General features: G+C 45.8%; 1 protein-coding gene across 1 annotated transcript; it reads left to right on the forward strand.

The window, feature by feature from the left end:
* The first annotated feature begins 968 nt into the window (after positions 1 to 968).
* PAFAH2 (platelet activating factor acetylhydrolase 2) lies at positions 969 to 16,096 on the forward strand. The gene is made up of 10 exons (XM_081016821.1): positions 969 to 1,541; positions 3,984 to 4,134; positions 5,162 to 5,258; positions 7,251 to 7,319; positions 7,641 to 7,782; positions 8,876 to 8,989; positions 11,390 to 11,481; positions 12,640 to 12,810; positions 14,047 to 14,195; positions 14,421 to 16,096. The coding sequence occupies exons 1-10, from the start codon at positions 1,452 to 1,454 to the stop codon at positions 14,513 to 14,515; spliced, it is 1,170 nt and encodes a 389-aa protein (XP_080872947.1). The 5' UTR covers positions 969 to 1,451; the 3' UTR covers positions 14,516 to 16,096.
* Positions 16,097 to 20,807: the final 4,711 nt, after the last annotated feature.

Genomic DNA, 20,807 nt, shown 5'->3' on the forward strand with positions numbered 1-20,807 from the left:
GATTAATGTATCTGTGCTCCCCAGCTGCACCCCTGCATTCTGGCAGTGCATGCTGTGCAGATTAAGTGCAGGCAGTAACTCAACAGGTGAAACTTTCCATTATCATGCTGATTCACCTATCTGCTGGAGAAAAGAATTCACTTTGCTTTAAATTCTCACAGGAAATCTGCACTTATCTGACTTTTACCAGAGTTATCCTACCCTATAAAATGTGCATGAAAAATGCAGATATTGGCAAAAAAAATTAAAAAATTAAAGCCTTTTTATTAGAGAAAATTGCTTGAAATAATTGGCATACTAGACAAAATTCCACGAGGAGAGATATGCACCAAAATGCCTTTAAACACTGGCTAAAAACTTTTCATGGTCAGAGTAAACAATTAAAGAAAACACATTTCCATAATAGTGAGTTGAGGGTTTATGTTTCTTTCTTTTTTTACACAATTTTTATTGCTATGTAGATTTTGTTGTAAACTGCTTTGATTTTTTTTTATGACATAGCGGTACATAAAAAGCTAAATAACAATAAAAGCTTGATAAATTCCCACGAGCATTTTACAAAAAACCCTCAATTGGATGTGGAGAGCTGAACTGAAGACTGAAGTAATGTCAGCTTGTAAGCATGTGCGGGCAGAGACTATCTAGTTTTAACTGATTGTACTGTATGCCAGCCACTCTGGCAGCCTTTGGCTGAAGCGGGGTGCAAACGCTTCGAATAAGTAAACAAACAAACAAACAAACAAACAAGAAAACACAAATCGACAGATCTGACCCCGAGTTCAGCGTAATACTGTTGAGAAAGAGTCCCCCTTCCTTCTGTCTTTCGCAAAAACTGTGACGAGGCTGCGCCCAAGGACGCCAGAAAAACAAACCAAGGGCTGTGTCGCAAGGCGCGCGTGACGGAGAGGAGGGCAGGCGTAAGAGGATCCTGAAACGTGACAGATCCCCCTTCGGAAGAAATCGCCCTTCCTGGACAAATCATAGAATGGTAGAGTTGAAGGGGACCGGGAGGGTCATCTAGTCCAACCCCATTTCGCCCAACGTGGGGTTTGAACCCAGAACCCTGAGCTTAAGAAGAGTCTCATGCTCTACCGACTGAGCGCAACAAAGCAGGCTTGGGAAGCGTGAAGGGGCAAGGGATCCTTCAGCTTTCTCGACTTCTGTGCCTTAAGCCGTTTCTCTCCCAACTTTAGAAGCAAAACAATACAGAGCCCAACTCGGGTCCCGCCTCCTCCTCCCGCCTCCCGGTCTCCCGTCTCCTCCCACCGCGCCTCGGAGGCAAGGGGCGCGCCATGCCGGCCAATGCGCAAGCCGAGCGTCAGATTCGCCTCTCGAGGCGCAGCAGGAACCGAAGGAGGAAATGAAACTGCCCGCTGGCGTCTTTCTCAAATAAGGGGCGCCCGCGGATCCGTCTTTTTCGGCTCACGCTGAGAGCGAAGCAGCAGGAGAGCATGGGGGTCAGCCAGTCCCTGGGGTTGCCTCGTGGGAAGGGAGCCTTCCCGGTGGGCTGCACGGATGTCATGGTGGGGCAGACGCCAAAGGTACAGTGATTTGCTGGGGCGGGGATGGGGGCAGAAGTGAGGCTGGCCCAGCCTGTCAGCTTGGAGGGTCCGCCGACCTGCGTCTTGTGGCATTTTTTTTCTATTCTCCCTACTTGAAAGTAGCTGGGGATCTTGGCGGGCCACATAATGTATCCGTCCCCCTGCCTGTGGTAGTCATTGTAATGCGCTGTGCTAGCTTGCTGTGTGATTTTTTTATTGCTTTGCTGCATTCCTTACATTGTATTTTATTGCGTTACAAGTACGTACAGACTCTGTAGGATTCTGATCGCCAGTGTCCTTCACAGGCGCGAAGCTCAGGGGCGGCTGGTGGTTTACAGACCACAGCTTGGGAACCCCCAGTTATGTCACACCAATTATTTCCCATTCCTTCCCCCTTCAAAAAAAAGGCTGGTTGGAGAGAGAGCATATTCTAACACAGCAGTCGTATGAATTGGGCAACTAGTGGTTTTGTATCTTTCCTTTATTGTTTTTATTTGTTTATTAGATTGTTGTTTTTCTCACCCTCCACCATGACGTCCCCATGGCAGGTTACAATTCTTAATTTAAAATATTTTTAAATCAGTTCAAACAATTTTCAGGGCAGAGAAAATAGGGTGGGTTCTTAAAAAATGTGTATGTCACATTTCTAGCCCACCTTTTCTCTGAGGAACTCAAGGTGGCATTCCCCACAAAAACCCTGTGAGGTAGGTTAGGCCAAGAGGCAGTGACAGGCCCAAGGTCACCTCTTGAGCTTCATAGCCTAGTATGGATGACCACATAATAAAGGTGGCAGCCTTGCCTCTGTGGGGAGGGGGATTCCACAACTTAGGGGCTGCCCCAGGGAAGGTAGCTTCCCGGACACCCCGGCTACCCTTTGCACTTCAGGTGGTGGTGAAACTATCCAGAGGGTGCCCTCTGCTGGTATCGTTGGTCTCTCTGGTGTTTTGTTTTGGTGACTCACTGTCACCAGGAAAGCCAGCTAAGGTTCTTTCGGGTGGGGGGGAGACAGGGTTGGGCACAGAGGGAAAATGAATAATCTGGATGTCATCTAACAAGGTGACCAACTTGCAGGAAACAAACGCAGCCTGATCTACTCCTGTGCCTCCAACATATTATTGAACATATGACAAGGAGAACATTCCTGATCTATTCCTTCCAAAGTAAGAGGGCATAGCTCTGGCATGCTCTCTTGTGTAGCAGGGGGTGGGGAATCGCAGATCCAGGGGTGCAGATGCAGCCCTCCCAGCCTCTTGGTTTGACCCTTGGCATTCTCCACAAGCCACAGCCCCTCACTGGCCTTGCGTCACTCCCTGCGGTGACAGGAAAGTGTCCTCTGAACCCGGATACTGTAGTGCCTCTTGCTTACTTAGATAAAGGAGAGGAAGAGATTTGTATGTTGAAACAAGCCTACTGTTCTGTGCAAAATATCCATATGCCTGGCACATTTTTACCTCTGGAGTCATCCTCCACTGTCATGTGGCCCCCAGAGGGCTGCCTAGGATGGAATGTGGCCCTCAGGCTGAGAAGGTTTCCTCCCCCTTTTGTACTGACTGAATTACATTAGGGCATAGGATGGGAACTGGGAGGCTGTGCCCAAAGCTTCACAGAAAAGGTGGGATTAGGAGAACAGGCTTTTTAATTTTCAAAATTAACTTTTTAAAACAAAACAAAATGTATGTGGTTACAGATAGCTAGATTTCCCCTTGTCCTAGGCACCCCCAACCCATGAAGGCACACATCTGATAGTTATTTTTTGTTGACAATAGCGCCCTGACACCCCTCCCATGCTTTCCGCAATACAAATGTTAATGCTACCTACAAATATGAATTAAATAAAAAATAATCATAAGATGGTTATCTGTTGCTTCGCAGAAACGTTAATAAATTTTAACTTGTTATACTCATCAAATGTATCCAGACTCTGAAGAGAAGTAGCTGAGATTATTGGTCCCATATAAATGCAAACAATACCAGTATTCTGTTGGGCTCTTCTGATTTTGCTATACTGTATAATCAATGAAGTCAGGCCAAATTTGTTTTTATTTTATTTGTCCCCTAAATAATCACACTTTAGTGATCAACTTCTCTGAAACTTGCCAAAAACATACCTTTTTATACCACGCCTCTATAGAAAGGCCCTCCACATATTTCCAGTATCTAGAGATGAATAGATCTGCAGCCATCAAAACAAATCCAAGTACAGTTTTAACTTTTCCCATCTTTGTTCTGGTTGCCCCCAGATACTTCCCAGTGCCAGTGAGGGCTCTGGTAACAAGTCCTGTGCTGTAACTTGGATTAATTTCAGTAAGCGCAAAGGAGACAACCGTACCTCATTCCTACAGACTTTAATGAAGAAAAAGGTGGTGGTGGGAGAAAGTGTGGAGTCCTCCTTCTCCAGGCAGGCACTTGAGTTTACGCTACAATCTCTTTTCTCTTCCTCAGGGCCTCTTCTTCCGCTTATTTTACCCCTGCATCCAGCAGGATGGGGCAGAACAGCCCTTTTGGATCCCTCGCTATGAGTACTACTATGGAATCTCCGACTACTTGAACATGAACAGGAAATGGTGTGCCCCACTGCTTAGCGTGACTTTCGGTAAGGGGTTTGCTGGCTGCCAGCATCTTGGTGCAGTACAGTGGTACCTCGCAAGACGAATGCCTCGCAAGACAAAAAACTCGCTAGACGAAAGGGTTTTTTGTTTTTTGAGCTGCTTCGCAAGACAATTTTCGCTATGGGCTTGCTTCGCAAGACGGAAACGTCTTGCAAGTTTGTTTCCTTTTTCTTAACACCGTTAATACAGTTGCGACTTGACTTCGAGGAGCAATTCATAGAACGCGGTGTGGTAGCCTTTTTTGAGGTTTTTAAAGACTTTGGTGATTTTTGAAGCTTTTCCAAAACTTTCCCGACACCGTGCTTCGCAAGACGAAAAAAATCGCAAGACGACAAAACTCGCAGAACGAATTAATTTTGTCTTGCGAGGCACCACTGTAGTGCTGCTTTTGTGCCCTTCTTCTACCTGTAACCCTTAAGATCTTGAAATTTGCTCAGACCAGTGGTACCATCAGGGCAGGACTTTGGGGCAGAAGCTTGCTGCTCAGCAGAATGAACTGGAATTCCCCCACCTCCCAAATGCAACAGTTGCTGGCTTGCAACAATTTGAAGTAACATCACATCTGCACCATATGTTTAAAGCACTTAGAATCCTGGGAGCTTTAGTTTGCTATGGGTGCCAGGAATTGTAGGGGGTAAACTACAGTTCCCATGATTTTGGGGGGAAGGAGTCATGTGCTTTAAATATATAGTGCAGTAAAAGCATCTGTTGGAAGAGAGGCATAAGATCAGTCAATCCAGTGTCTTAAATTTACTTAACTTGTGCCACCAGTACAAGCAAGAACTACGCCCAGTAGATGCTGCTAACCTGCGATGTGCACCTTGCAGGGAATGCAAAAGGGTTGTGCCTTTTGTATCTGAAACAATTCTGAACTTCAAGAAACCACTAAGAAAAAATGAGAGAGTGAAAGGTTTTCTTGGGTAGCGTAGCATAATTGAGATAGTGAAGCACTGACCACTTGCTGCATAACAAGGCCTTGGAACATTCATATGTGACCATTGATTTCCACAGGTTCGTGCAAGATCCCTGTGAGCTGGGATGCTCCTTTTAAACCATGTTCCCACAAGTATCCGTTGATCATATTCTCCCACGGATTAGGAGCCTTTCGGTAAGTTTTTTCTGCTTACATTTCCTTCATCTTTTCAAGACCTCATGTGGACTGATAAAATGGACAGTGCAAATGATAAAGTGAATGATGATACGTGGCTTGTCTGGTACAGTATACGTAAATCCACCACTAATACAGTGTTGTATTGCATCAATGACATGTTGCGAGATACACCTCCAGAAAAACACACCCAAGTCTAGAAGGGCCTTTAGGCCGGAACGGCTGCTACTGGGTGACTGTAGGGGGGGGGAGGCCCAATGGAGCTGGCCTTTCAGCAAAGGACAGTAATGCTGGGAAAAACAATGGATTATGACCAAGAGGTCACTGCATTAGCCTGTTGCAATATACAGTGGTACCTCGGGTTACAGACACTTCAGGTTACAGACTCTGCTAACCCAGAAATAGTACCTTGGGTTAAGAACTTTGCTTCAGGATGAGAACAGAAATCATGCGCTGGCAGCAGCGGGAGGCCCCATTAGCTAAAGTGGTACCTCAGGTTAAGAACGGACCTCTGAAACAAATTAAGTTCTTAACCCGAAGTACCACTATACCTGGCATTTCTTTGGCACTTCAGAGTATGCAACGTGCGTCACAATCTTTAGCATTCCTGGAGTTCTTAAAACAGGCAGTGTTCCTTGTCTGAGTGGCATTTTTGGGCACAATCATCTGGAACAAGAGCAGTCCTCTAGCTGCTTATGGGGCACTAAAACTGCCAACAGGTTTGGATCTATTTCAAGAGGGATTGGAAAGATGCCTTAGATGTGAAAAACCCGCTCTCTGCCGTCCAGTCTTCCCACAAATCCTTGAGAGCTCATTAGAAAGCACCAAGGGATAAATATCGACTAGAACGGCTTAGTTCACATGAGCCCAGACACATCTTGCATTAGACCTTGGGTGAATGGTTGTTGCTTTTTAAAGCGCTTTTAGTGTTAGCTGTGATCTTGTGTTTAATTCCCCTCCCAAACTGACAGCCCGTTTACACTACCATTGTAAACAGGATTTCTATGTAGGAAGCTGCAAGGAACCATAGAAGTCGTGTTTTTCTTTGGAGGGAGGCTGAGCAACAGCGAGGCTACTACAGTCGGTTTCATACCATACACTGTGATACCATTTTAAACACTCGTGACTTTTCCCAAAGAATTCTGGGAGTTGTAGTTTGTTAAAGGTGCTGGGGGTTGTTAGGAGACACCTATTCCCCTCACAGAGCTACAATTCCCAAAGGTCCCTGGGAAAAAGGATTGATTTTGTTAAACCACACTGTGAATTGTACCTCTATGAGGGGAATAGGAGTATCCTAACACCTTTAACCCCCCCCCCAACAAACTACACTTCCCAGGATTATTTTATGGGCGCTATGACTGTTTAAAGTGGTGTCATCAGGCTTTAAATGTACAGTGTAAAGGTGGTCTGAAGGAGCATGGAGGGGAGGGGTGCCAGGTTTTAGTGTTCTGGACTCAGGGCTGCATGCGAATCAATATTTTGTAGAATATACTCCTCTGAAGGTGTGATTTCAGGTGACCCAAAGCTTACTGAGGGGTGTAGAATGCCAATTTCTGATCTGGGTCATCATCACACCTTTGAATGTTTTCCAGCAGAGCAGTTATGTTCAGAGAAATGTATTGTATTGTGCATCTTGAAGAATGTCATCTCTGTCTCCTGGACAGAGATAGATAGCATACAGGTAGATTAATTTTTATTTTGAGGTTCAGGAGCAGACACACTTTGGTTCAGGACTGGCTGATCTATAGCCCAGGTGTTGGGACCTTTGGTCCTCTGGATGCTGCTAAACTACAATGCCCATCATCCCTTGCCATTGGCCACGCTTGCTGGGTCTGGGAGGAGTTGTCGTTCAACAACAACTGAAGGATCAAAAGTTCCCACACACTTCCTGTGGCATTCTAGATGTTGCTGAACGAAACAAAACAAAAATCCAGAGGAATTACAGGGGTTTTCCACTATTTGTAACGTTATCTTCACTGTTTCAATTTCCAGAACTGTGTACTCTGCCATCTGTGTTGAAATGGCTTCCCGTGGTTTTGTGGTGATGGCGCTTGAGCACAGGTGAGAGGTGGAATCCCTTTAGAACAGGAAGACATCCCATTGTTTGTGTGCTTTGGTATGACTCTGATATGCTGCAGTTGCCCACCTCACTCACGTGTGCATTTGCTGGATTCATCCACGGTTAGTAAGCATCTGTTCCCACAATTCCAGCAGTATGAAAGGGAAATTGGTATCTAAAAGAGCAAGTGTGTGAAATAATCCTGTGGGACTAAAATACATTCCTACAATCTTGGTTCCAACTGGGACTCTGGAAAATTTGAGGTGCTGAACTGGACCCGTCTTCTTTGCCTGACTGTCTGTACTTGGTTTGTTTTTCCCCAGAGACCATTCTGCCTCTGCCACTTACTTTTGCAAGTTGGATCCTGAAACGCCAGACTTCCCTGAGGCTCAGATACGGGAAGAATGGCTCTCGTATCAAGGGGTGCCGAAAGGTCAGAAGGAGTTTCGCTTCCGAAACCCACAGGTATGCTCTGATTTAAACACACACACATTTGTTTTGTTCTTAGTCAACTCCTCTATGGTGCAAAGAAGAATAAATATTAAAATCTTAATATCCCTTGGCAGACTCCCCTGCTAGCAACCAGTCCAAAAAGATTTTGTAGTACTTCTTTTTTTAAAAAAATATGTTTGAGCACCTCTCTGTGTGCCCTTGCAGCTTGAACTTGGCACAAAGATTGTGTTTTTCAAAGCAGGGGTGGCACCCTCCAGATGTTACTGGACTCTAAATCCCATCATGCCTGAAAATTGGCCATGTTGTCTGATGGAAGTTCGACAACATCAGGAGAGGTACATGCTCCTCACTGTTGGCTGAACTTGGATCACAAAGAGATGAGTGTTTTCAAGGTCTTATCAGCTGCTGTGATCAAAGTCATTTAAGGTAGTTTACCACTCCTCCATGCCCGTGCCCAAAAATCCAAGAAAGGTTAACAGAACATTGATCTATATCTTGAGTCTACTCTATCAGTAGGGGAAGTTAGAACGTGGGCTGTCAGAGGCAAGGCCTTCACAGTGGTGGCCCCAAGGGTGTGGAAGCTTCTTTCCATCCTTGCAGGTTTCTGGTTGCTTGAAGAAAAGGGTGGTTAGACTTGTCATCTTTTGAAAATTGTTTAAAATATGACCCTGCATAAATAAATAATAAAAAGCCATAGTAGAATTTTTGTGGCTGACATTTGGTTCTTTGTCAGGGACATTTGACATGTCTCTGGGCGCTCTTCTCTCTGCTTTTTATGTTTTTTATTTTCATTTTCAATTTTGCATTGTAAAATTTGGAGGAGTTCAGATCTCAAAGGATGGCTGCGTTTCAGTTTGTGTATTGTTTCAGAAAGTGTGAATTTGATCCCTGATCCCTGTTCCAGACTAATCACAAACTGTAAGCAAGGTTTGCCCTATGATTTACAAATTGTGATTTATTAGTAACAGTTAAGCAACAAGCCTGGATGTCAGGCTTTCGACTTCTTTTCTGTTTTCACACAAGCACTTTTAAATAGGGCTTAACCTCATTAAAGCCAGCTAACGAACAAGAGGATTAACCATAGACCTTCTTCTTGTTGTTGCAGCTTCATCAAAGAGCAAACGAATGCATACGAGGACTTAAGTTGATCCGGAGCATCGATAGCGGCAAGGATGTCGTCAACCTCTTGCGCACAGATTTTGATCTGTCTGTGCTGAAGGTAAAACACATTGCGCTCTTCTGGTCTGTCATGTGATGTGAGGCAACCATATACCTTACTTAATGGCTTGCCAGAGAGCAAATAGCGCTTAATTCTAAATAACTGCTGCTATTAATTTCTGTGCCACAGCTGAAGTTTGTGTTCACAGCTGCTTAAGGTAGATTGCCATTGTTTCCATTTTACAGAAGGGAGGACTGAGGCTGGTTGCTCTGTGTTCATGGCAGAGAAGATATTTGAATCTAGGTCCCCATAAGTAGCTCTCAAATCTTTTCAATGTCAGCTTTGTGTGCTGAGAAACCAGTGTGTATTGCTGGGGATTCTGGGAGCTGCTATTCTTTCTCCCTAGCAGCATCCCATTTGTAGAACGCTCTCCCCCAAGAGACCCACCTGCCATCTACATCAATGTCATTTCAGTGCTAGATTAAGAACTTTAAAATTTCCCCCCATAATCTTTTAAATCTAACCTGTTATCTCTTCCACTTCTCTCTCTCTCTCTCTCTCTCTCTCTCTCTCTCCCTCTCTCTCTCTCTCTCTGTGTGTGTGTGTGTGTGTGTGTGGCATGTGTTGCGGGGTGCTTTTAATGGATCTCTGAACTAGAGGCAGTTGTACCAATTCACCTTGCTTCAGAAGTCAATACAAGGCATACCACTGCAGAATAAGCAAACATAGTAGCAGCAGGCAGGAGAGAGAAGGGGATGCTGGAAGCTGAGTCAGACCATTGCTCCATCTAGCTCAGTATTGTTGACACTGACTGGCAGCATCTCTCCCGCATTTCAGGCAGGGGACTTTTCCTGCCTAGAGTTGACAAGGATTGAATCTGAGACCTGCAGAACACACCACAGATGCTCTGCCACTGAGCTGAGCTACGTCCCTTCCCTGTGGCTGGGGCAGCAATCCTTGATGTGAAAACAGGAAGGGTGAAGCATGTTACTTTATGAGTGCCTATGTGCACCTGTAAAACTACTGTGGGCTAGTCCATTAGGGCAGAGGGGACACTGTCCCAACAACCTCTGTCTACCTCCAGCCAGTCGTCCCCCCCACCTGTCCTTTTAAATTCCACCTGGGGGTGTCCTCGGCTGTCAGCTTCCTTCTCCTTAGCCTCAGTGTTGTCCTTATAGAACTCAGCAGGGAGGAGGAAGGGAAGACAATGAGAATTACTTTGCTCTGGCTCTACATTCCGTTGGCTTCCCTGCCTTCTGCCCTCCCAGTCCCAATAGGCAGCTGCCACCACTGTGTAAAACATTGCGGGGTATACATGGAGATGATTCACGCAAGCAACCTCAGGCTGCTTCTGTTAACAGCCTGGCCTCACTCGCACCCACCCTCCCATCTGTCTTCCTCCTCCTGAGGCCTCCCTGTGATTGTATCCTTTGGTCACCAGGGGGAGCCAGACCCTGTTTTGCTTTTCTCAAAAGGTACATCTTGGCCACGTGGGAGCAGAATCAGCAGAAAGAAACAAAAGAAAGGCTCTCCAAAGCATTTTGTTGCTGCCTCTCCTTTTTTTGTTTCTCTTGAAAAAGCGAAATCCTTCTGTGTCCTCTCCTAGTCCCTTCTTGCTTTCCTCCTCCTGATATTTAGCAAGCCTCATTCACGTTACCAGCCCTGCAGAAGCTGTTGCATCACGTACCCTGCTTCCTGCAAGACCTGCCAGCAGTGGCTTCTGCAGAAAGCCACCAAGGAACCTTATGAAGCAGGGGGGTGGAACCTTCTTTGGCTGCACAGGCCAGATCCTTATCAGGAGTGGCCGCATGGAACATATTTGGCAGGTGGGCAGGGCCACCACCTGTCAGTCACCTGGTGCCGCAATGACATCAGGCGATATGGTGCTTTGAAGTCCCAGGGTCAGGACTTCAAAGCACTTTGCAGGCAGCAAGGTTCTACTAAAACAGAGGAGGGAGAACTTCATTTCAGCAGGGGTTTCAATGCAAGCCCCTTCATGATCAGAAAGGGGTTCATACTGAATCCTGCTAAACTGACCAACCAAACTCAACTAGGGGCGGGCCCTTTTCTGGTGGGGACCCCCCCCCCGGGAATGCCTCCTTTTGCTGGTTGGTGGAAGCCCTGGCTTTCAAAAAACCTTTTCGGTAATTGTGACACTTTTGTTAGCTCAGTTCTGCGTTTTGATTCATTAAACAGGTTGGACAGTGCTAACGTTTAAAAACTTGGGGCTTTTTAGGGATTGTTTGTACTATTTGAGTCAAAAGAGATGGTGTCGTATTTTTAAACCAATTCAGGCAACAATCGATTCAGGAGATCCTACAGTTCATTGAACATACAATCTCCCCATACCTTGTAGCCACGACTCTCTTAGCATTCCTTGGTGATAGTTTGTTGAAGAATGAAATCTCTGGGGAGTGGCTTCAACTTTCAGAGGTTTCCTTCCCTTTCCTTCCATTCCAGGACAACGTGGATTTGTCCAAAGTCTCTGTCATGGGCCACTCTTTTGGAGGAACGACGGCTGTGCTGGCTCTTGTTAAAGAAGCCCAGTTTAAGTGAGTATGCTCTAGAGCAGTGTTTTTCAACCTTTTTTGGGCAAAGGCACACTTGTTTCATGAAAAAAATCACGAGGCACACCACCATTAGAAAATGTTAAAAAAATTAACTCTGTGCCTATATTGACTATATATAAAGTAATTCTCTTGAATAGGAATCAAATAAACACAAAGAAAGTATTTTATAATTACTTTATTATGAAATAGTAAGTAAACAGAAATATGAAAAATTGTAAAATACTTTATTCAGTGCGCAACCTGGGCCTGTTTGGCTGAACACAAAGCTGATATTCTGGCTGGAATCGAAGAAAGACACACATGTAGCTCTTCGTCAACAGCTCTCAGTCTCTCTCTGTATTTAGTTTTTATAGCAATCATGCTTGAAAAGCTCATCTCACACAGATATGTAGTGGAAAATGGGAGCAATGTCAAAATAGCTTTGTTTGCCAGAAGGGGGAACTCCTTGGCAGAATCCAACCAAAAACTGTCCAAAGGTAGATCAGCAAATCTTAGCTTGAAACCACAATTTTGTCTCAGTTCAGTTAGTTCCTCCTGCTCCTGTAAAGTCATGTCCTTTCCACCAACTGATGCTGAGCTATAAGGGTCCCTAACCCAGTCAAGGCATTCAGTGGAGACTGAAGAGAAATAAAATGACAACTTCTCCAGTCCTCCTGGTGACTCGAGTTGCGACGTCTTCTTCTCTCCGCTGCTGCGCACACTGTGCTTGGGCAGGAAGGAAGTCGGAAGATGATGTCCTACTGTGATAGGTCCAGGCTGGAGTCTGGACCAATCACAGCCCGGACATCAGAAAAGTGGAGGGTGTCCCCCTGAGGAGCGCCAATCGGCGCCCCTGCTGGCCGAGGGTGGGGTCAAAAACCCCACCCCACCCATACCCAGGACACAGTCCGGCGCCCGCCTAGTGGGCGAAAATTTGAATATTTTTTTTAAAAAATCTTTCGAATTTTTCAATTTTTCCCACAGCACACCAGGCAACATCTCGCGGCACACTGAAAAACACTGCTCTAGAGGCTGCCTGGGAGACTTTGGGGCAGCCTATTTTTAAAAACTTCAGAGCGGTAGCTGGGGACGTCCTTCTAGTAACACGCTGCCTGGTGGGAATCCAAGGCCTTGGTTACCTGGTTTTATCTCCCCCTGCAGGTGTGCTGTTGCCCTCGATGCCTGGATGTTCCCTTTGGAGAACTCTGTCTACCCGAAAGTGACCAAGCCAGTGCTTTTTGTCAACACTGAGTCCTTCCAGACTGCGGAGAGCGTGGCCAAAATGAAAAAGATCAGTGCTGTGAGCAAGGAAACCAAGGTTATAACCATCCTGTAAGTCTGAAGGTCTGGACTTGCTCAACTGGTGTGATCAGAGCTTTGTCATAATACAGCTCTACACAGGGAGTAAATGATTGCAGGTTTGCAATCTGAAGCGGCTGTGGCGCATAGAGGAAGCGAGGAGGAGGAATGAGACAGACAGGGGAGGGTTGAGATGATAAGCAGAAAAAGAGATGAAAACCAGTTTGCAAAAGCACAAGGAAAGGATAATAAAACATAAAAGAGGAGTGCGGAGTCCCAAAAGAACCAAGATAGGATCAGCCATCAGAAATGACATGCCGCCTTGATTCATACTTAAACTGTTCAGTTCTTTATTATTGCAGTCACAGATCAGCCACTAAATTACAATCAAACACATGCAATTAGCAATTTACGAGCCAGCAGACTATGAAAAATTAACAGCCCAGCCCAAAATCTAAGACGTGTGTGTGTGTGTGTGTGTGTGTGTGTGTGTGTGTGGTTCACTGGTATACTTAGGATGGATTACTGAGTAAGAAGATCCGGTTCCTAGTCATGCATTCTGATGCACAGAATTTTGCCATTTTGGTAGTAATTTCATTAGGGGTGTCTTGACAGGAAGAGGAGGGAGGTGTAAAAATTATCAGCTCTTCCTGAGAAATTAATTTGAATGGGTGTAATATATAAGGAGCAAATGTCTTTATAGTATGAACAGTATAGTTATGCACGCTCAGCCATTTTGATGCCCAATTGACAAGGGCAGACACACTGGTTACACATTTACCAGTATGGCAAGTGCTAAATGGTTAAAGTAGGTCTAAGTGAAAGCTCTGCTATAATATTTGGGAATTTCTAGAGCATAAAGGTAATCAGCTAGAATGAAGCTTTTGCTGCAGTTTCCAGCTGTTGGTACACTCAACAAACTTAAGCTGTGCAAAGTTCATTTGGGATTTGGAGGTCAAATTCGTAGGAAACTATTTTTTAACCAGCAGTTAAATAAACGTGGCATTTTCCCTTTAAAGAAGGGGCCTGGTGGATCAGACCTAGGGCTGGGGGAGAAGTTTGATTCAGTTTGCATTTAAAGGCGAATGTACCTAATCTGCCCTTTCCGAAGTGGCCTCATCCTTCGAAATGGGCACTTCTCTGAATTTTGTGCTGCAGTTTTCCTGCCAACTTTTGTGTGCAAAAATGCATATACTAGGGCAGTGTGTGCATACAAATGCATATGTTCATGAAAAGAGCATTGTCAAAGTGCTTGTGTCCACTTCTCAGGGGTACAGTCCACCAGAGTCAGACGGATTTCACCTTCCTTGCGGGGAACCTCGTGAACAAAGTCTTCAGAACCAGAGGCACCATCGACCCCTACCAGGGCCTTGACATCACCAGCCAGGCCTCTCTTGCCTTCCTGCAGAAACACCTCCGTAAGTCAATGTGGTGGTGGTGTTTATGGACCGTGCCTTTGGAGGAAGGTGGTGGTTGTTCCAGCGAGCTGGGAGGGTTTTAAAGAATTGCCATTTCCTCTGGGTACTAATGGATCCAGTGGTGTTCTTCCTTTTAATGCTTGTAGCGGAGCCTTGCCAGCAGTTACATCATGTGCAATAATCATCTTCCTAGGCTAATCCCCATTTCTTTTCATCCTTCCCTAGAGCTGAAAGAAGATTTTGATCAGTGGGATAGTCTTCTGGAAGGCGTTGGTGATTCTGTAGTTCCGGACAGCCCTTTGCAGAAGTCCAGCCTCTAGACCTGGGGGAACGAACTTATCTCTCTCAAGTGCTTTTGGCCAGTCTCTGTTTCCCCCAACTTATGAAGCTGGGAGGAGCACGTTCTAAAAATCAGTCACTGTCCAGACACAGCACCTGCTATCAACTTCATGGTGGGTTTCTTCTTGCTGCTGCTACAAGAGTTCCCTAAACATGCTCCTGATCCCTCCAGGACTACAGAGAGTTGATCAGAAATGCTTCCATCTTTTGGGCTGATCTGTCTGTTCCTCTGTGATTTTTTGGAGGAATAGAAATAAGGGTTGTCACTTTGGGGACCCATCCTTGAGGAAGTTCTCTTGCACAAAGTCTTTCTGAAATGAAAGAGAGCTTGACCACAACATAGCACGTTTGGGTTGAATTCCCCCTTTGACGGCATCCTTTGCCATACAAAATTAGAAGAGTGCTTATTTTGGAGTTGTGAAACATTTCTGAACAGGACAAAAAATGTCAGCCAAATAGTGGCATCAAGTGAATGAAGGATTGGGCCTAGTGGTTTACAGCTCACCATAGACACTAGAATGAAGATTATCCCAGGTTGGAGAAGTTCAGTGCTGTGTAGAAGCATCTCTCTCTGAATGCTTTTTTATATATATACCAGTTATTTCACAGATGTTCTCAGAACTATCATCATCTTTCAGATTGATTCCTCTTGGTGCCTCTGTAGGCTTTTCTTCTTTTTAATTGTACCCAAACAGTAATGCAATCTCTTTGGGGCATAGTGAATCTCTCTATACAGTTACAATAGGCCAAATGTAGCAAAGACAGTGTAGGGAAGCAATTGCGACTTTGATTTCTACAAAATGGAGATCCTGGTCCTTAAATATGTCTTGAAATAATATCTGCTGGCCCTCACAACTCCTTTAATCATGGAGAAGTGGGCATTAGCCGTAGTTATACTTCTGTGTGAGATGGAAACTCCTCTTCAGCTGGCCTGCAGGCTAAGAAAAGAACTTCTAGTGATACCATCATAGGGAAGGGATGCCTTGTACCAAGAATGCACCTGGGGGCGTGTGAGCCCCAAAAGTGTTAATGCCTCTCAGCAGGAAGGCCTTAATTAAGATAAGCCAATTAAGCTTAATTAAGATAAGGCTGCATCCCAGAACCCTTGAGTTCAATAGCAAGGCTTGAACCTGCAACACATGAAGTACTTGCCAGATTGCTTCGGAGCACTTTCCAAGCAGCACTCTTGCATATCGTGTATGCACTTTAATTTTGGACTTAATGGGGAAAGTAGCTAAGAGTGCCACCTTTGAGTCTTGCTGATGAATGTGAGTGTCAGGTATACCTAACCCTGTCTGGTACAAGGTGTGACCCACCACATATGGTGGATCTTCCCGAATGCTTGAATGACCCTCCTGTGTTTACTGTATGCCCGAGACAGCAAAAACCAAGACCTAGTTTACCTCCACCGTGTTGCCTTCTCCAGCCCCGGTGCAATTTCAGAAAGTGCACAGCCCTAATGTCCCTCTTGTGTCTGTCAAAAGTGCCTGCGTTGATTTTCGTTTGTTTGAACTCTGTTGAATTGGAAACTTGAGCTTCATAACATGTTTATATGAAATTCATTTTGCTTGGACTCTTTATTTTTACAAGGAGGGAGGAGACAGTGGGATCACAGGACAGAGCAAAGGACCCTTCTCAATAGCCACTCAGGTTATATGGTTAGGGGGAGAGATAGGCAAATCTGTCAAGTTCAGTTTCCATCCATTTTTTAATTTTTCCAATCTTCAGTTATCCACATTTCCCGCCAGTTTGCAATTTTTTGTCTCAAAAGCGCTCTTTAAAGTTCATCAGCATTATGCATTTCTTCTAATGTACATATTTTTCTATGCAATTTTGCCTAATATACACATTTTTGCAAAGCAGTTTTCCCCAGAATAATGCACTTTTGTATTTTATATCCACTAATATATATGCATTGTTATGCACACTTTCCCATAGTAGATGCGTTTTTGTACACATCACTTGGCTGGAGAAAGGCATTGCAAAATTTGGAAAGTACAAACCTTGGAGTGTGGCTGTGTTTCGGTTTGCATATCATTTTGGATCACCAAAACCGCAGGCTGATTCTCTGGAAGAGAGAACCATTTTGTACACAGCAGTTGCCCAGTTTCACACATGAACTGAGTCCTTCTTTCAAAGCCTTTGGTGCTTAACCCAACCTGTAGATAAATGTCGAAAGCAAATTGTGTGCTAGTGGATTGACATCCTGGATCTGAAAACAAAATTACTTTTCCACACAGCAATGGTGACAGAACCCAGAATGTGATCCAAATTATTCTTTGCTGAATAAAGGGGGCTGTTTGATCATAACAGGGAACCGATCTCCAGCAACGAGAACGGTCCACTTTTGGCTGGGTGCAGCAAAGTCTTGCTGTGACATCTGTGGCTCTGCGTGGTGGTTGCTGTGAGCCTCTGTTGGTGATGAAAAGGCGAACACAGAGAACACAGGTTGCTGCTGCCTCCCTCTTAAGAATGATCAAGCAGCTTATGCAACACAGGCTGAAGAACCAACTTTCCCACAGTCATGTCCAGCCTCTTTGCATAGCTAGTTAGCACAGGATGCTTGAAATCGAAGCCTTCCGGTGCCCTTTGGCTCTTGCAGGTTCTCAGGGGACAGTGGTGCCCCCTCCATGCTCTGCTGCTCCCCCTGCCCCACTTCGTCCACCAGCACTGCCCTAGCTAGGCAATGTAGATGCTGTCTTTCCAACCCCACACACAGATGCCCTGGTTGCTCACTCGCTCTCCCCCCCCCCCAAGCTTAGCAGGCAGCGATGGGAAAGAAGCAGGTTCCTTCATCTTTCCTCCCTAAAAACAGTTTTTCAGTGTGGAGGTTGGGGAAAGGGTTTTTGAAAAACAAAGAAGGAGGAATGTTGTGCTGACTGGTACTTTGGAGCACTTCCTTGCCACACAATGATGTCTTGTTCATTTGTTGCCACGTTGCCCCTATCCTCAGCCTGGCATGCATTTGGAGGCCCCCGGGCTGTGAGGGCCCTAGACTTGGGCCCTGGCCTTAATAACTCTCATAAAAACATCGAAGCTGGCTCACGTCACATGCACAGCATACGTGTAAAGCATGTTTAAAGGTAAAGGTACCCCTGCCCGTACAGGCCAGTCTTGATAGACTCTAGGGTTGTGCGCTCATCTCACTCTAGAGGCCGGGAGCCAGCGCTGTCCGCAGACACTTCCGAGTCACGTGGCCAGCATGACGAAGCTGCTCCGGCGAACCGGCACCAGCGCAGCACACGGAACGCCGTTTACCTTCCCGCTAGAATGCGGTACCTATTTATCTACTTGCACTTAAGGGTGCTTTCGAACTGCTAGGTGGGCAGGAGCTGGGACCGAACGACGGAAGCTCACCGCACATTTAAAGCACCATGACTTTCCCCAGTGAATCCTAGGAGCTGTAGTTTGGTAAGGGTGCTGGGAATTGTAGCCTGGGGAGGGAGGAAGCTGCAATTGGGGAGGAAACTAAGTGCTTAAAATGTAAGGTGTAAACCACGGTGCCCATCACACATACAAAAGAGCTGGATCTGGATGATCTGTTGGCAATATAAGGCCACACTCTGGACATGTATGTGTTGCCAGCTGAAAGCACAGAGAGGCTGCCCCCTGCTGCATTTCTAAAGCCAGTGTGGTGTAGTGGTTAGAGTGTTGGACTGGGACCTGGGAGACCAGGCATCAAATGCCCACTTGGCCATGAGGCTCCCTGGATGAGCTTGGGCCAGTCACTGCCTCTCAGACTAACATACCTTGCAGGGTTTTTGTTGGGTTAAATGAGGAGGGAGAGAACCATGTACACCACCTTGAGGAAAAGGGATAGAAATGTAATAAAACAAATGAAATAATTTGCTTCCCCATATCTGCACCCTCCAACTCTTATTCAATGAGGCCATCATCTGCGCATGTGCTGTCATCTGCGCATGTGCAACAGCCACCTAAAATGTACACAGCTCAGCATAACCACAGCTTAACATTTTCAAATTGGATGGAAGCTGGTTTGAGGGAAGGCCATCATTCAGCAGCATTTCTCAAGAAACTGGGTACTTGGCTTCAGATCCCAGCAGTGGGAACACACTGGAGCCTGAGTAAGCAGTAATGTGCTGACAGCCTCGTTCTTTCTGTGGAAGAGTCGCTAAAGAGGAGCAATATTCATCAGACTGCTGTGGCACACCAGGAAGGATCTTGGTTTGGGTCAGTCCACGCCCGCCTCCTGTTTTCCATCTCCTGTTTTCACCCTACAAGGCCTCTTCCTCCTTTCTGCACGGTGTGATGGGATGCCAAGAGGCAGCTGTCATGAGCTCACCTTGCCCACAACTCTGTCACCCTCTCACTGACTGTGCTAACAGAGCAGCTTGCCTGGTGAAGGCTGCTTCCCATCAGGGCTTAGGCCAGAGCTCTGAATCACACAAGCCAGAGTGATCCTAAACAAGGAAAGTATTTTCAATAGAAAATCCTTTAAAATCTACAGGGAAGTACACATTTAAAAGAACTTATGAAGTGATCCGAGTGCTGTGCGCTTACTTCGTTCTTTGGGAGCGATGGGAACTGTACAGAAAAAAAAGCATGGCTGACCCTGTATAACTTCCCCCAAAGAATTATGGGAAGTGTAGTTTATCCCTTGTGGAATTGCAACTCAAGCACCTGTAACAAACTACAGTTCCCAGAATTCTTTGGAAGTCCTGTGCTTTAAATGTATAGTGTGCACACAGCCTTGCTCTGTGCTTGTTAAATGTGCACAGTGGCAAGGAGTCCCATGCAGTAGCCACAGAGAGTGTGGGAAGCTGCATACACTGTTTTAAAGGGAATGGGGACAGAGCAGGGAGACAGCATGCAGCCTTTAAACTCATAATGGAATCCACTGGATTTTAGATGCTGAAGTGGACTGTTAATTTACAGGTCACAATCCACCCAGATTGTATCAGGTGAGTAGGGCAGTTTTCTCCTGCAACCCTAACTGATGAGATTGTAGCCAGGGGTTTTGCAATGTGATCAGTATTGTCCCTCTGAGATCGATGGGACTGTGCAGGGGATAAATGAAGATATAGGGGTTGAAAGGGGTCAGAAGGGGCCTAGGAGTGGGAAAGAAGCTTATATGGTATAGTGTGAAAAAATTAATTAGGAACTTGAGCCTCAGAAATAAAGGGCCTGGGCATGCACAGAGTGCACCTTCTTTGTCAATGAGGTACCTCTGTGTTTAATAATATTTTTTGTTTCCATTTTATGAGTTCTGGTAATGGTGACTGATGATTAATCAATGTTGAGTACCATATTTTTCCACGTATAAGACCATTTTTTTGCTAAAAAATAATAATCAAAAACGGGGGGTTGTTTTCTACACAGATGGTGAATGCACAGGGGTTTGGGCTCAGGCTCTGGAGTGGGCAGCCCAGGCTTGGGTTCAGGCTCTGACCCGATTTCATAATTCGGGGTTCAAAAGAATAGGAGTTGTCTTATATATAGGTGTGTCTTATACACTGAAAAATACAGTATATATTGATACTTCTTGACTATTTCATCTACATTCCTAAGAATTTGAGTTGGGGTCGATGACAAGCTTATGATGGAGCCAATGAACTCAGATGTATGGGAGACCCTGTTAAGTCTCTGGCTCTCCTGGTCACTGCTAGACTCTGGGGTTATGATGACAGGAGAGGCCTTTCAGCTGCCACCCAGAGCTAAGGCGCACAGAGGCTGTTGTGAGAAAGACTCTTGTCATTTCCTTTCATAACAGCCTAAGAAGGCGACTGGTGTGGAAATCACAGCCCACTCCCACCCTGAATCAGCATTGCTAGGGATTTGTTCTGACAGCGACACAGAGCACAGAGAATTAGCTTGTCTCACCCGATTCGTCCTGGCAGCGCTAGAGAAAGGCGCATATCAGGTTGTGCAATGTGGTTATGTAACAGGGCTGGGGCGGCGCAGGGAGCATCTTGGGCAGCAAAGAGAGACAGTGGAGCTACCTCTGGAGGTGCCTGCGCATAGCACAGGAAAACTTCACCCCTGCTCTCAATGCTGCTTGGCTTTTGATCGCACACATGCTGCCGTCCTCAAACAGGTTTTCATCTTTCAAGTGGCCTCCTGCAGGTGGCAATGCACAGGGGGCAGAAAGCTTTCATTGGGAGCAGCTGCCCCCTGCCACCCACTGCAGCCCCAGACATGCATTTGTTTCTGATCAAGATGAGGCCTGACAAAAGCGAGAGGAACAGCCTTCCCCAGGGAGCGGTGGACAGCTGTAAGGGGCAGTGCCGTCCTGCCTGAGACATATGCCTGCCC

The sequence above is a fragment of the Podarcis pityusensis genome (assembly GCF_964106645.2).
Source record: "Podarcis pityusensis genome assembly, chromosome: 8".
Taxonomy (NCBI): Eukaryota; Metazoa; Chordata; class Lepidosauria; order Squamata; family Lacertidae; genus Podarcis; species Podarcis pityusensis.

Coding starts and splice junctions, on each gene's coding strand:
- PAFAH2 (XM_081016821.1), top strand. CDS start 1,452: ATGGGGGTCAGCCAGTCCCTGGGGTTGCCTCGTGGGAAGGGAGCCTTC. Junction 12,811..14,046: donor ACCAAGGTTATAACCATCCT/GTAAGTCTGAAG, acceptor TCCACTTCTCAG/GGGTACAGTCCACCAGAGTC. Junction 14,196..14,420: donor CTTCCTGCAGAAACACCTCC/GTAAGTCAATGT, acceptor ATCCTTCCCTAG/AGCTGAAAGAAGATTTTGAT.